This window comes from Myzus persicae, unplaced genomic scaffold (genome assembly GCF_001856785.1).
Source record: "Myzus persicae strain clone G006 unplaced genomic scaffold, MPER_G0061.0, whole genome shotgun sequence".
NCBI lineage: Eukaryota > Metazoa > Arthropoda > Insecta > Hemiptera > Aphididae > Myzus > Myzus persicae.
Window position 1 is genome coordinate 71,653 of NW_019104103.1, and position 16,573 is coordinate 88,225.

Consider the following 16,573-nt stretch of genomic DNA (forward strand, 5'->3'; position numbering starts at 1 on the left):
TTCTTTAAAAACACAACATTGTTAAAACCGATAAAATAAAATAAAATCACGAAAAATAACAAGCGGTCGAGGTCATGTGCTTTAGAACGATTTCCAAGAACGCGTCTTATCGACCGGATCTCTATAATTCACATAATATACCTGCAGGTATGGTATGCCGTGTTTCCTTATTAAAATAAAAAAATCGGTTTACAATCAAATATTCATTTCTTTGTTCGTTGTACCGACATGAGCGCTACGGCCGCGGCATGTATAATACATATATATAGGTATCTACTCACGGAAATTAATCTCTTTGACATTATGTATTTAATTATTTATTATCTAGTTAATACATTAATTACCAACGATATTTCACAGCAAGATACATATAATATCGTTGTTTAGATTATTTAAAATACGTAAATCCGATAACTTATGGTTATGATTTTTCAAAACATATATCCGTATAATAGCGGTCATGTACAATATAAATGAAATGTTCAATATAGATATGTGTATTTGAAATGCATGGAATCTTATAGGATTATTCACAAAAAAAAATTGCATTATTGTAAAAACATTAGCTCTCCTCGGAAAGGTACTTACATATAATAATTAATGGTAATTATAAATATAACAATTTTGAAGAATTAATTTATATTATTCTTGAAATATCGTTCATATGAATAGGTAAAACGAAAAATATTAAACCCCGATAACGCAAACGCTCTTAAATCTATACATATTAATATATTATTATATTATTATAAAAACACAAGTACCTACAAGATTATCAATACATTAATGAATTTGGTAAATTAATCATACTCACTTAAAATCTAGTGAATCAATAATAATAATTATTATATAGGTATATTTTATAATAAATATTACTGTAAATTATAAATAATAAATAATTCAATGTACCTACGGTCCAAGGTACCTATATATGGTAGGACTATAAAATATAAATACAAGTAAAATAATTACCAACGTTATTATTGTAATGCTTAAACATTATGCTTATAAATGCTTCTATTTTACAATAGTAGTTATATAATTCAATAAACAATACTACCTACAATCATATAAGATGCTTGTCTAATAAACATTGTTTTAATTTAACATGTTAACAGTATTATGCTAATAACATAATGAAAATAGCCGTCAATTTGAATAATTGATGTTATTTAAGCTGACAAAAACAGAATGGCTGAATTTACTTATAATACATGGTACACTATAGTGCACTAACAAATTATGTATGTAGGAGTATTGTGAAATTATGTGCTAATAATTAATATGGCAATACTTTATACTCATAAATAAACAGTATGCTTTACAAAATAAATGTATTATTATGCACATTATACATGTTGATATAACCATAAGTAATAATTTATTGTTTTTGCACGATCAAAATATATATGTTTGATTTCCTAATGTTTAATTAATTATGTATTTATATAATTCTGTTTTAGTTGTTAAAATGTACCCGTCTCGTTATATGAATTTATATCTATATAAAGGTTACCTATTATGTACAGCGGTACAATAAATTATTATCGTTTCGCACCTACACTATATTAATGTAAAGGACACGCGTGCGGTTACGCATACAAGGCGACTCGTTAAATATATCCCAATACTGCCGATCACATAAAATAACCTATATGACAGGTGCGTGTTTTTTTAATGTTTTTTGTACATCGACCTATAGAATCCAAAGACAATTTTTTAAAAATGTATATATAGCAGTGATCACTGGTCTCCGGCGTGTAATCGTGGGCGATGAATTTGGGTCGGGTATGTAAAATAATATACATACTACAAGATTTAAACGCGAACAAAATTAACAATTATTACAAAACGAGCGATAGGAAAAAATCAAAATCAACTTATAACAATAACAATACTAATATGTTAATACTGTTGTTATTCATTATTAGCTTTAGGTATTATACTGGTATTAATAATCATCATCATAATCACCTAAAGTAGTGATCGCGGCTAGGAGAAAAAGTGAAAAAAAAACGATGGGTCGTATGCCGCGAGAGTGCGCTGTCGGTGGCGGCGCACACGAGACCTGCGCGCTCGTCGATTGGCCGTCGCCGCGGAGGGGACAAGTCTCCGGCTACGCGGACGGGGGCGACGCCACCGACCCGCGCGCCGCACCCAACCCGTCCGACGAGCCGGCCACCACGGCCGCCGCCGTTGCTGCGCGTGTGCGCGCCGGTTCGCGCGCGCGCGCCCGTGTAGGTAGTGCCGTGGCGGTGTGGTCGTGTGCGCGTGTGTGTGTGAGAGTGTGTGCGCGCGCGTCCGGAGAGAGGTAACGCGACGACTGCGACGCGGACGACGACTGCGACGAGACGACGACGGTCGACTGGGCCACGCCAATACCCTCCGCGCGCCGCCCGGGTCATAAACGATCTCACAAACAAGTGCTCAACGTTCGGGAAATTACCCGCGCCGCCATATAATATTATATCGCCAAAGGCCGCCGCCGTCGCCAGTGATCGCGTCGCCGCCGCCGCCGCGCGGGTCTTTTTATTTTTCCGCCGCTACATTAGATACGGTTCGAAGATATTTTTTCGATTGATAAAATTATAAAAATTTTGGTAGTCCCGTTCGTTTTTTTTTTTACTCTCGTAGATCCGCCGGGTCTTTAACCACACGGCACTCCGGTGTCGGTCGTCCTGTGTCCGTTCAGTGTGCGTCTTCGTCGCTCGCCACACGATCGTCCGCGATATTTTCGGGTTTTGAATAATATAAATAAATATATTGACAACAGTTTTGTGTTTTTTTTCGATCGACGTTTGTTTGGTTTTTTACGACGATACATTCAGCATCTTGACGGCATAATGCGGTGGCGTTGACCGATTCTAGCACATATCTATAGATAATTTTGTATTTCGACGACCCGAAGAGAGAAGTGCAATAAAAAGTTGAAACGTATTTTACATAATATTATACGCACGTGCGGGCCAAAAATCGCACCGCAATAGTACTACAATCCTGTCCGCGGCCGCAACTTACGCGCCCGTCATGAGTTCAAAGTTCATCATCGACAGCATGCTGCCCAAGTACCACCAACAGTACCACCACCAGCTCCTGAACCCCGTGATCACGTCCGGCGGCGGGCTGGACTCGTCGGCCGTCAACTACAGCCTGACGCCCAACAACTCGTCGTCCAGCAGCGCGGGCGGTTCGCCGCCGTCCACGTCGTCGCTGGTCTCGCCGGCCGCCGGCCGCATGTACCCCGCGTACGCCGTCCACCATCACCAGCAGCAGTTCGGCTCCGGCGCCGGTTCCATGGCGTTCTCGTCGCCCGGCTCGGCCGCCCTGGCCGCCGCCGTCCAGGACGCCGCGGACAAGACGTCGTCGTCGTGCCGGTATGGCGGTGGCGTCGGTGGCGTGAGCGTCGGCGGCGTGTCCGCAGCCGATACGATGGTCAACAGTTACGCCGCGTTGCACCATCACCACAACCAGAACGGAGGCGGCGGTACCGGCGCCGTGTCGTCCATGGCCGCGGCCGCTCAGTTCTACCACCAGGCGGCCGCCGCTTCCGCCGTGGCCGCTGACCCGCTCAACACCGCGTGCGCCGGACAGCCCGGAGCCCCCGGACCGCAGCCCATGCCCGACATACCCCGGTACCCGTGGATGTCCATTACAGGTAAGCACGTCACTGTTACTTACCTATAGTTTGTTGCAATGTTTTTGCGCCGTTTGTTGCACGAAAGTCTGTTGAGCGCGTAACATCGCTCTTCGTCGTGCGTGTCATACGCTCATCACATTACCACCCATGTCATCATTTTGCATTTAAATACTCCTCAGAGACCGCTAGTCGTTTCCGATAAGCTAAATTTTCGAAATCCATTAGCTTGTAAAACGATATTGTAGAGACATCAACTTAGGTATTGTGTTTTGGGTATGATAATATACGTATTACGACACCTATATCGTGTGAAACCTGATTATATAGGTACTTTAGTGTATGCGGGAGATTTACAGAAAAAAAGCTTTCGAGTTCCGCATTATATCTTTACGATCCCGAACTGTCATTTAACGACTTTATACCGTAACACGCGCTTGCAAATTAATTGATATCGCGTAGTTATTTAGTTTTGATGTAATAAATGTTATTGGGAAGCTCGATGAGATTCTAAGACAATTTGATTTAATTTTTTAAATTTTATATAGTCACTTTTTAAATCTACACCCATCGCCAACTAAAATTACGTTATAATTTATGTGATAGGTCTACTATATTATAGTACTTTATTGCACAAATCAAATATCAATTTAATATGCCCATAAAATATTGTAATTAAAAAAAAAAACGTTAACCCAAGTTTAATAATAATATGTAAGCTACTATAATATTGTATTATATTGATATGAATTTATTATTTGTTACTATATTATCGCATTCAAGTTGGTAGTTGAAGTTTGTGTTTATATTTATAATACTTATAAAACTAGGTTAAATAAAACACATGCTTCTTTAACAATATTCTTAATATTGTATATATATACCTACGTAGGGAAGTACTAATATAATTTAGTACGGGCCTAAATGTTGAAACATATGCTTTTTTTATTCACAAATGTCTTCTTATTTCATGTCCTGATTACATTAGGTAGTTAATTTATTATTTTAACTACACAAATGATATTAAATGAACAATTTTATATATTTATGCCACCAAATAATATTATTTAAATATCTTAATGTCCCCATCATAAAGTAAAGACCATTAAAATTTAATTACCCTATAAATTATATGTAAATAAGCAATAAACGTACAAACCTAATTATGTGTACAGCAATTGCCATTATAATTTATACTAATATAATTAAATATTAATTATAATATAATGATACATATTTTACTAAATTATATACTAGCAAACAAATTATTCATTAATCATTACAAAGACTATAAAAATGTTTTAAATTAATCGTTTTTTTTTCAGTACCAAAGTACAATAATATAATTAAATTTAACATTTTGTACCAAAAATGTGTAACGTATAAGCTCAGTACTTATCTACCTAATAATAAATAATTAATAAAACATTAGAAAAGAACTTCAAATTGTGTAAAAAAAATGAATTATAAATATTAATATACCTCCTAATAAAGAGATCATAGTTATGAAGAAAAAATTAATCTTCACACCATTTAGTCGGTATTTGCCAAAAAACGTTTGAAAATACATTACATTCGACTATAATAGTGCCAATAAGTTGTGTGTGTGTGTTGATGGCATTATAAAAATAATATACTCGAATAATATTATGTATATTTGCTTGGAATTCAACCAATTTATTATTGCCTAAATCTAATACTAGCCATTACACGGACGCCCGCATCTCATTGTAGACAAACTCGCCTATTACTTACTACCCACGCAAACTCTAGTATTATTTTATTAGACTATTATTTCATCGCTTATTTAAATTAATTGACCAGAATGTTTAAAATAATATTTATTTTAATAGTGTTAGGTTATATTTTATATTCTTTTATAATATGTTCAAAACGTTTTTGTCCCTACATTTATTTATGAAAAAAAAAAAAAACAATAACCGTTGGAAACCCAATATTGTGAAACTAATAACTACGATTCCTAAAATATTATTTCACCGAAAGAGTTATTAAAGGTATAAATAACACACGTTATAAATCCTTAACCAAAATATCACATTTATTTCGTAGTAAATTCCGTGAAAAACATTTGAATTACTGTGAATATTGTTTAATTAGTAATTACTGGAAAATTAATATTATTATAGGCAGACTAATACTTGTGATATCTTTATTTTTACTTTTCGTGGAGAAACAGAAGAATGTAGTCGACACTTAGATTTAATAGAGAAATTAAAGATTTTTAATTATTGGTATCAATCTTTTTCATTCTGTTACTTATATGGTTATATTATTGTTCCATTGCTGTATTTACTTAATGTTATTTTGGTGTTCAAGTACTTTGTTCAACTTAATAATTAATAATGATAGTCATTTCAGTTGATCAGATTAATGATACACGCTTTTCACAAGAGCTGCAGTTGCACAAAGCAAATAATATATATAATCATATAATATTATTTATCAATATTATAATATCTTTAATAAAGCTATAAAAGAAAATGTGTTCACTAATGAGAAACTACTGTAGACGGTGTAGGTATAAAAACTGTAAAAACATTAATTGTAATGTTATAACATCGAGGAAAATGTTTAGGTAGGTGCCTAATTGTAAAACAAATATAAAATCGCTGCCGTGTATACGAGAACTTACCTATTGCAAAACAAAATATTCATGTAGATGTACTGATTAAAAAAAAAAACATGCAGAACGTAATGAAAACACAGTGTAATAATAGTAAGACTTCCACAAATTTGTAATAAATAGCCAAAATATAAACATTAAAAAGTTAGGCAATAACCATCAATAAATTTATTCTACAATTATTTTTGAAATTTACCGAGAATTAATTTTCAATAGTATTATATTCTAAATTGTTAATGATATAATTAGAAAATAGGTATAATCAAGTATTATTCCTGTTAAGAATTTAGATTAATTTTAAAATTTTGTGAATTTTTGTGCATCTTTGACTTTCGCGTAGTAATAAATACTGATAAGTCATAAAAACGAAAGATATTTTAGAATATAATATAACCACGTCAGTTCACTAAATTTAAAAGTACAATTTTATCAAAACCAGTGTGCAATAAATTACGAAATTATACTTGGGTGGGTGATCAGGGCTCAGGGGGGTATCGAGTGTGTTTTTCAGTACACGTTTAGCCTGTTGAAATCGTTAGAAACTGATGTCTCATCGACCTTAAGCGAAAGAGCGATATTCGCTGATGACCCTTAAGCTAACACGAATTCATAATAATTCATAATAACTTTTAAATACTATCGAAAATAACTTGTATTAATCAGTTATGAACCTTAATCATCATACTTTCCCCTCGATAGTACATCAGTACACAATAAATAGGTACCAGATACCTTTAAAATAATAATAATATCATTACTTCGCTGATTAAACGTTGTTTATGATATGCATCTGCAATGGTCAATCGTTAAAAAAAAATAATTTTGGCGCGCACGTGGCCTTATATTAGTTTTTTTGTATAAAGAATCTCATTTTCATTTTTTGTTAACTTTTTGCGCGCGCGTTCGTGTGTGTGTACTTGACAGACGGCCATTTGCATAATTGTCGAACAATAGACTATACGAGCGGGCAATAGTAGGCGGGTGGGTACGGCCCATCGCTTACAATAATATGATACCTCAGAGAAGATCATCGAGCCGCCAAAACCGGTTCGAGTGCCCATATGAATTTTCGCACGAAACAAATAAAAATGATTTAGCGTTACCGCCAATGGAGCTTTTGTGCGCCTCTCGTCGTCATATTATGCCGGTGGGGATACGCGGTTGTGGTCAAATTGGAAAAAAAGTACTAACGGTTTGCCCAATTTCCCGAAAACTTAACGACTCGTATACTGTTTAGAAGTATCAGAAAGGGTGCGCTGACCAGATACCATAATATATATATGTAGGTATCTCGAACCGTTGAACCTTGGAATAGCGTATAATGTAGTTGGGGAGTAGCTACCCTCGCGCACAAATACTTTCACAGAGGGGTCCTCACCCTCCGTCACTCGCCTCACCGCTATTTGCAATAGCATGGCCGTAGTCTCATTTCCACTTGCACCGAGGCGCCAAGACATTGGCTGCGATGCCGGTTGCACACTAATTGTTAACTCTCACTATTTGACTGTTTCCCCATGTATAATATATATCATATAATGTGTGGTATACTAGCAAAAATTCCGCTATATATAATTAGAGAAAAGGAAAGATATGATGTGACGCACAATCAAACTCCCAATTGGTATCAATATAAATTGTAACTAAATGATTTACCTGACGAAATTAATTAATAATCTTGTAGGTACAAAGTACCAATATCGATAAAATATTTGCATAATGTATCGGTTAAATATATATTGTTGTATATGTTGAACAATGTTGAACAATTTCTACGTATATATAAATCATAACTTTTAAAATGAGTTCAACATCACCACTGCGCATAGGTATTAGTTATGATTTATGATTGATCAATGGATAAAATGGGTCATATTATTAATTATATGGTCCTACCCAGTATAAATGGTTGTTCATCAGATTTTCGTCGAGTGTCGAAAATGTATAGAAAGTTCTAAAGATCACAATTGTTATGACGTAATACACGTTATTTACTATCCGAGTAGTCAATACTTCACTCGTAGTGCAGGCAATTTCAACTCGTCTGATGATCAATAAAATCCACACATTAATTAGCATATTAAAAATGTATCAATAATATTTAAATTTCCATGCAATGCGTTAGCGCCGCAGACACACTAGACTGTTTGTCAATTAAAAAAAAATAAATAAAAAAAAACTGTCAATAATACTGATTCGATAAAACGCAATTTATATATGTATTGATTTACACGCTGAGTCGACGAAATATAATCAAAGATAATACACACAAAAGCATTTTCGTGTTGTCCTCGCGATTTTGATTTTTAATGTGAAATTATTGGACGTACCGGATACCTACGTTTTTTTTTTATTAACGTTATAAATCGTTGCAGTACACTGTTGTTGTATTACCTATATTTTTTAGGAAAAAATTAAAGTATATCGAGCTCTCTCAACAAATGTGCGTGTGATGTAATAATGTAACAGTGTGTATTTGTAATTGATATCATGTTCGTAATATTATTTTAAAACGTTTTTTTTTTTGTTTCGTTTCAGATTGGATGAGTCCGTTCGACAGAGTCGTTTGTGGTGAGTACCGAACACGTTTGTTATTTAATCGTCTATCTAAGTTTACACGTACCAGCTATTAGCCTTAATACTCGTATATTATTATTGTCGTTAGGCTTACGAGTCGATGAAGCGATTTTACAATCGACTCGCACTAAATAATATTATATGTGCGGCGATTGTCGTTTTCCGTTATCCCTTTTTCCCGCCACCCACTCGTTATATTTTAAGCCCCTAAAAAATATACCCACACCCCAACGGCGGAGTTCATGATATTAAATGTGATTTTACCTACACGCGGTTTTCACTCGTTTGCATACTCTGTCCGTGTAACAATAATAATATGAGCGCATACAACATCATAATAATATAATATTTGAAGATATAGGTACCTATATTAAGTACTTGAAAAGCTACTTCTCTGCGCGCGTAACACGTGCGTATTATAGAGCCGCACCAGAGCCGTCGCACACGGGCTACATTAAATATTTTTATGGCCACACACTCGCGGGCCGGCCAGTTAATAGTTTTTTATTGGACAACAATAAACGTTATAACAGCGCGGTGTATTATTAAAAGTACCTATATGTCCCTCTTCCTCTCCTCTCTTTTTCTTATTATTATTTCTCCGTCACACACTGAGTGGTATAAATTATGATTTATCGTCTTGTGCGTGTGTGCGCGCGCCTGCGTACTGCACTCGGCCTACCGTCGTAGTCGTCGTCGGGGTTGACTCCTCGTCATTATGAGTACCCTTTTTTGTCCGCGTGAGATAATTTCACCCCTTTTCCAGGTATATCCCCGCCATTATAATACAACAACACATTATCATTTTAATGATTCGCCGCGTACCTGCGCTTGATAATATATAATAATATTTCACCGGTGGCGGCGGCGGTATTTACCAATGGCGACGCCGGGAACGTAGGTATATACATAATGTAATGTAATACGAACGGAGGAATAATATAATAAACGCGAATTAAAAGAATAAATAAATAAACGGTCCGTGGGCGCGCGTCCGCGATGGTGCAACTACGCGAAGAAACGTCGAAATGCCTATTCATCGCGCGTGAAAAAAATCGTATATACGTACGTACGTGTTTAATCCTCTCCGTCCGAGTTTTATGCAAATCGCCTCCATGATAATATATTAGCGTCCATCGCACGACGATCCATCGAAATCGGTTATGGTGGGGTGGTGGTGTCGGTGGGCTTGGATCTATATACCATGTGCTCATTAGCATACCCCATAGTACTAACCCATAGACTTTTCCGATGTAGGGGTATTTGTCATTTTTATCGTATACGTCACGATAAGCATTATATTATTATTATTATTATTAGTATTATTATTGTCAAACCTTCGCCATAACGCGTTGTCAACGCGCGTGGGCCGCGTCGGAGCCGACCGATACGTCGTTAGTCGTAGTGATATATCGGCGGTATAATAGGTATAGTATTATCATGCCGTCGGTCAGAACGAATAAAATAACAATAAAATATGTATTAATTTACACCGCCGCCTAGCCCATTATCGTATATAACATACCATTATTATTATGGATAATGGCCGTGTGCGATATGCGAACTGTAAACGTTTTCCGTTCGGAAATGTAGTATATTATTTTGTTACACGCCGCCGCCGACGCTGCGCTCTTCTATAATACGCCTCTTATAATAATAATTATTTAGTACCGTTTAATATTTTGTGTCGCCCATTACGCGTCTATTTACGACGTTAATAATATTATTATCGTCGTCATCCTGCCGTTCGAGTAGGATTTTTTTTCCCATTTTTGAAGGACTGAGGAGAAAACGCCGCCGTCCATTCTCGGAAGTCAACACGCGTTGTCGGTTGTCTCAATTCCGGACAATATAATAATATTATTATTTTTATTCGAAAGCTCTGCACCGACGTTGCTACCGCACCCGTGGCCTAGCTACTATCTGTACAGTGTACATAATATTGTATGTTATGGTTTCAGTTAAGACAGGACAGTGATTCAAACGGACGGAATATTCTAATATTTATGCTAATGTCCCTGTATAGCGTAGTATTATATTATTATATTATTAACATCAGCATTATAAAATAATCTGAAAATACGTCTGCCGGTTGCAGCGTATGTGGTGAAGGTGCCTATTTATTATTTTTAATAGTCCCGTCGTTTCCTCTCTCGCCGCCCGCAGACGAACAACAATGTCTTGACGACGAACGTTCATGATTTTTTCATTGTCCGGCAGTTGTGCGTTGAAAACAATAGTCTCGGTGGCGGCCGTTCGTTATTCCCGTGGTAGCCGGTAGGTACCGATATCATGCACGAGTCGTAATTTAAGAAGACAATAATATTGTCGTCGATAATGTTTGTAAATTAATTTACTTCACGCACGCCAATATTACACGTTTCAAGGTCTTCGAGGTGTATAATATTGTATATTTTATTTCATTTTATATGCGCTTTGACGACAGTTTCTGTCGGGGTAATGCGTATTAATTATATTAAACTGGTAAAATTGGATTTATTTTTATTTATACGGTAGTCATTTTGGATTTTAATTATTCCGTCAAAATTATTTTTAAATAACATTAACGACGTGTTGGTATAATCTTAAGCTCGTAATTTATTATGAAAAGACAAAATTCCTACTATTTTGCCCATTGCTCATAATTCATATGTTTCGTGTATCTATAAAAAAAATAATTGCTCGATTGTCGAAGTTTTCACTTTTCGATCTCGGATAAAATATTGCAATATTATGCGCGTTTTTTTTATTTTAACCACTACCTCTTCGTACTTTAAGGATTGTTTTTCTTATATTAACAAATGTTTTTCCTTAAAATTATCCAGTTAATATTTAATAATTAAAAAAATACGACATTGTATCAGTTATGAAATTAAAAACTGAACGGATAATTTAAACGTTCTTGTAGTGCTGGGATTATATAGAGGGACATTGTAGATTCGTGCGAACGTGGTGGTTCGTACATAACTTAAATAACGGTGGCGCTATTTCTGGCATTGCAAATTGTTTTTATTACGCTGTATTTGAGTTGTCTCGAAAGGCTCGGCGGTAACTACTCCAAACAAAACCGAACAAAGGCGCCGTGCATATATAATAATAATAACAAAAATATATATAACAATTGTGTATTCGTTGAACGCTTATGATTATAATAATGTATGTGTTAAAAACATTAAACAGCAGCCCCGGAGACGGGGCAGACCAAACGAAAAAGTCGAGCCTGACGTGACGGAGGGTGGATGGCCGAGCATAGTGAGGCGGTGAGTAATTTCCGAGCACAACCCTATTAAGGCGCTGTGGCGGTGTAAAGTGTAACGGTCGCTTTTAAAGTAGCTTCGAGACATTTATAATTATTATTTATTGTTATGTCCTCCGTACAATAATATCCAATAACGTGAGATGTCGACTAGTCTAGTGTGAGTGAGGGAGAGAGAGGTAAAGAGTGAGAGAGCCACTCTAATACACTAAATTGAACCGCCGTCTCGTTAGTCGTTACCAACACAAAGTGCCAGCCATTCTAATATTTCTAAATCGGCCATAACAATCCCGTGGAGTTAAATTATATCGCTGTTGCCAGTTTATCGTTGGGTTCTCTTCGTAAAAACGATGGGAAAATCGACAAATTATATCTTTATTTGAGGTAATAACAACGATTTTCGTCGCCGAACTTCTGACCCACGATAGGAGCTATGATCGTATCTATCGGTGGTTCTATTACCAATACTGCACCTCATTATCGTATGCGTTTAAATATAGTAGACCTACGTACATATTTTTACCGTCCGACAACTTGTTCCGATCATTAGAAAATAGTCATAACAACGAGACTGTTGTGTTGTGCAATCTGCAGCTGATAAAATTATCAGTGATTAGTATAACGATTAGTAAATTCTCTGATTATTTTGGTCGAGCGATATTCGGAAAATCGTATTTCGAACGTATTGGCGGCATCGTTTGTAGAGTGCTACAGGATGTTTAAAATTAGGACGGCTATTAGTCTAAAAATTTCCCCGTATTTTTAAAATAACCACCAATGTGATATATTTGATATAAGGTTTGCTTTGCTCACATTACTAAGTATACCTATCAGTTCGATTTGATTTGATCTAAAATGAAGAAATATAACAGTATTTCGTCGAATTTTGTAGGTGCTAAGACTTCTAATACTAACATGAATCTGTTTCACACTAAGATACATTTTTTTCAAAATGTTGCAGTTAACAAATGCAAATTATAATTATACACTTATATTTTCACAACCAATAGTTGCAAAGTTTTTAAATAGTACTTTTTAATTTCTACTCAATGTTAGCTTTATGTTAATCGTACGATTCTCGTTACCTTATAGCCGTTAAAACAAGAAAGCTCTTATGATGTACGTATCACAATGAATCTCCTCCAATGTTTTAGAATTTCTCCGTCACCAATAAATTCCGTTACGGTGTACTAATTTCTTCGGGATTTTTACGTTTCCCACCTTATGGTGGACATCGTTATTCACATGGCCGTTTTTTTCCAGAGGGTGGTGAAGTGAGGGGAGGTGGTATTAAGGAGACACATATTATAGTATTATCATAAGTATAATAACCCGTTCCGTGACATCGCGCGGTGAGACCGCACGCAAGTCTTCGGGTCGATCCGGTTTATCGTTATGATGGCGGCACACACATGTACACATATTATTTAGTAGACGCGGATAAAAAGATGTATGCGTGCGTGTAAAAAAAAAGGGGAAAAAAACGAGTATCCAGGATGAATAATAATAATAATAATAATAATAATGGTCGTTGTGTTTAATCGGAGGAGCTGCGGCGCGAGAGGGAAAAAACAACCCGTGGACAATGGTGGCATGTTTATTATACATACACATATTATATATGGACGGACGAGTCGCTTCTTGTTATTGTAATACGTGTTTTATTGTGTTGTATGTATTATAATATATATTTGTGCGCATTTTTTTTTAAACATAAATAGACCCACGTATATCGAAAAGAAGAAACATCTTCGACGACGACCGAGAAAATATCAGCCGTTGTCGGGTGTCGAGAAATATATATATACCTACAGCAATGCAGCTGCAGTGTGTGCAGCTATTGAGTTAGTCGCCCTGTAATAATATAGTCAGAGTAGTAGGCAAATGCTTAGAGTGCCGAAATGTTGAGACGACTACAAGCCCCGTTTTACATATTATTATTTATTCAATATACCTATAATAATGGTGGTCATTAGAACTAGGTATATTATTGATATTTAAATATTATATAAACGAGTTCTATTCGTTTTTAAAAAAAAAAATCATGAAGGTTACGGGTTGTGCTCTTTTATTAATTGTGGTCAAGTGTATAATTTTTTCTTTCTGTGTGCAGATGGTCAGGTGTACTATATCATAGGCATTTCGACTGCTGGCGACATAAGTGCATCTACGTAATAATAATAATATTATAAATTATTCTCAAACGCGTGCGCGTCGTTCGTAAAACGCGATATATTATTATAACGAGAAAAAAACACTTATTCGCATAATACCATAAACATAAAAAAAATTATACATGTATAATAGGTACAATATTATTATGTATTGCTCGTTGAGGTAGGTCGCAACTGCAACCGTACGCAATAATAATATTATAATGTTATATTATACGACTGCACTTGTAGTTGTGTGCGATATTAATATGGTGTGTGTGTGTGTCCATTCTGGATGCACGTTGTATAGTGAATAAGATATTATGTAGGTAAATCCGCGTGTGAATTATTTACCGGGGTTGGGTCATTACGACGGCGGCAGCGGTGCCCATACACTATCCCGTGTATAATATTCATTAAACAAATTACAATCGCTATCTCCGTTTCGTTTACGCGTAAACACAATAATAATATGGTAATTCCGGGTACACTAGAAAGTATAATATTAGCGTGTACAATTAAACGGTAGGTAAATTAATAATAATCGACCGGATATTATATTGTTGTGAATAATATTGTTATCGACGTCGCCCATGCGCGACAACCAAACGCGTATTATTTTAATCTAAATTCACTTTTAAACGGTGTGGCGTTTGACTTCAATTATTACAACATTTATGATGTGTCGTAACTCTTGATTTAATTATTGCAGTCCGTCCGAGTCTCCTCCCATCGCCTAATTTATATATTTAGGTACCTAGTGGCTATGGTTGTCACCGCGCGGGACCATAATATTATTACGTTATATATACATAGTATAGTACATTAGTACGGTTATGAACCATCCGATATCCGATTTATGTGGGTTGAATCCGAGAAAAATACTAAGTCCTTGTTTTCGTCGTAATTTTCTTAAGTGGTCGTCTAGTCAGTATACTTGATGTCTTCGACTTCAAGTGTGTAACATAGCAAATTTACACTCAGCCTTTCCGTTTTGCTTAGCTCCGTTAGTAAATTGACCTATTATTAAACAGTAAGATAACCGCACTGTCTTTGGTTTGTTGGTTTTTATATAATTCATTCTGAAGCGATTTATGAGCAGTTTTAAATCACACTTATAAATATTTACTCTTATTCCGTGAAACTTTATAGACATAGATTTCAATATTGAAAGGTGTTAATTTTAGAGTAAAATCGTTTTCAACTAGTCCCAGAGCCTCTATATTCGAATAATGGTTTCATTGTTATCCTTTTAAACCTCGGCGAAAAAAATACGATTTGTTTAGGACAATGGTTCTATATTGAACCTTTCCAACGACGGTAGTTTTCTTTACGATTTTTCGTCATTAATTCTTGGATTGTTGAGTTTCCTCAGCATTCGTTTTTACGATTAATAAAAATTGAACGTCATCTTATATTATATCATTGCACTATTATTGTAAGCATAATAATAATAATATTATATACTTTGTGGATAATCAGGCGCTACCCGTATACTCGTATTATATACTATACAATCAACATTATTATACATGTATATCGTGTGTTAAAATAAAATAATTTTATAATACTGCGCAGAAAGGAAATTGCACTATTATTGTGTATCGATTACCGAAACGGCATTTTACGTATCTGTTCTAATACAAGTATACCATCCGCGTTTTGTATTATTATGTACACTAATATTATGCACTTCTATTATTTATTTACGTTATTAAGGTTATATAGGTCAAAATAGTTTGTCGATGCAAATGTAACCCTGTTTTTATACCTCAATTTTTTTGAATTTTCTATTATTATTTATTTTTGTCTTTTTTACGACTCCGATTTCTACGATATCCCATCCGAATAAGCTATACTAGTTCATCGCACCGACAATCGTTGCAGAGCTGTTGTTTGAAACGCATATTAGCATATTATTTTGTGTAGCTGATAACAAGATGTGCACGCAAACTAAAGGTCAAAATTGATACCGACAAAATATTGATATTTCAGGATGGATGTGCAATGAGGCAAATATCCAAAGTCTAATAAATAAAAAAAACTAATGCTTTTTTTCGAATTCTATGTTATATCTTTCGTGTCCTGTGGTACCGTGCTGTCTACACTAGTGATCGTTGTACAACATACTCGTATATCTTTATATTTTAGTATTAATAAATTTAGCCCCTGCTAGTATTATACGATTATTTTCTACGATTTTTGTAAATCAAGTGCAATTATGTCTTCAGTGTTTTCTTTTTATTTCCATTCGAATTTCGAGGCAATTATTTTAATATATTTATGTTTAGTCTATTTTTTTTCCGTTTTAA

General features: G+C 35.3%; 1 protein-coding gene across 1 annotated transcript in view; it reads left to right on the forward strand.

Moving 5' to 3' along the window:
* The first annotated feature begins 1,403 nt into the window (after positions 1-1,403).
* The window catches only part of LOC111038779 (homeobox protein abdominal-A homolog), a 33,488-nt gene continuing 18,318 nt past the window's right edge, over positions 1,404-16,573 (forward strand). The window contains exons 1-2 of the mRNA XM_022322006.1: positions 1,404-3,655; positions 8,814-8,846. Coding sequence (XP_022177698.1) covers positions 3,028-3,655; positions 8,814-8,846 — 661 coding nt within the window. The 5' untranslated portion in view covers positions 1,404-3,027. The remainder of the gene's footprint in view (positions 3,656-8,813; positions 8,847-16,573) is intronic.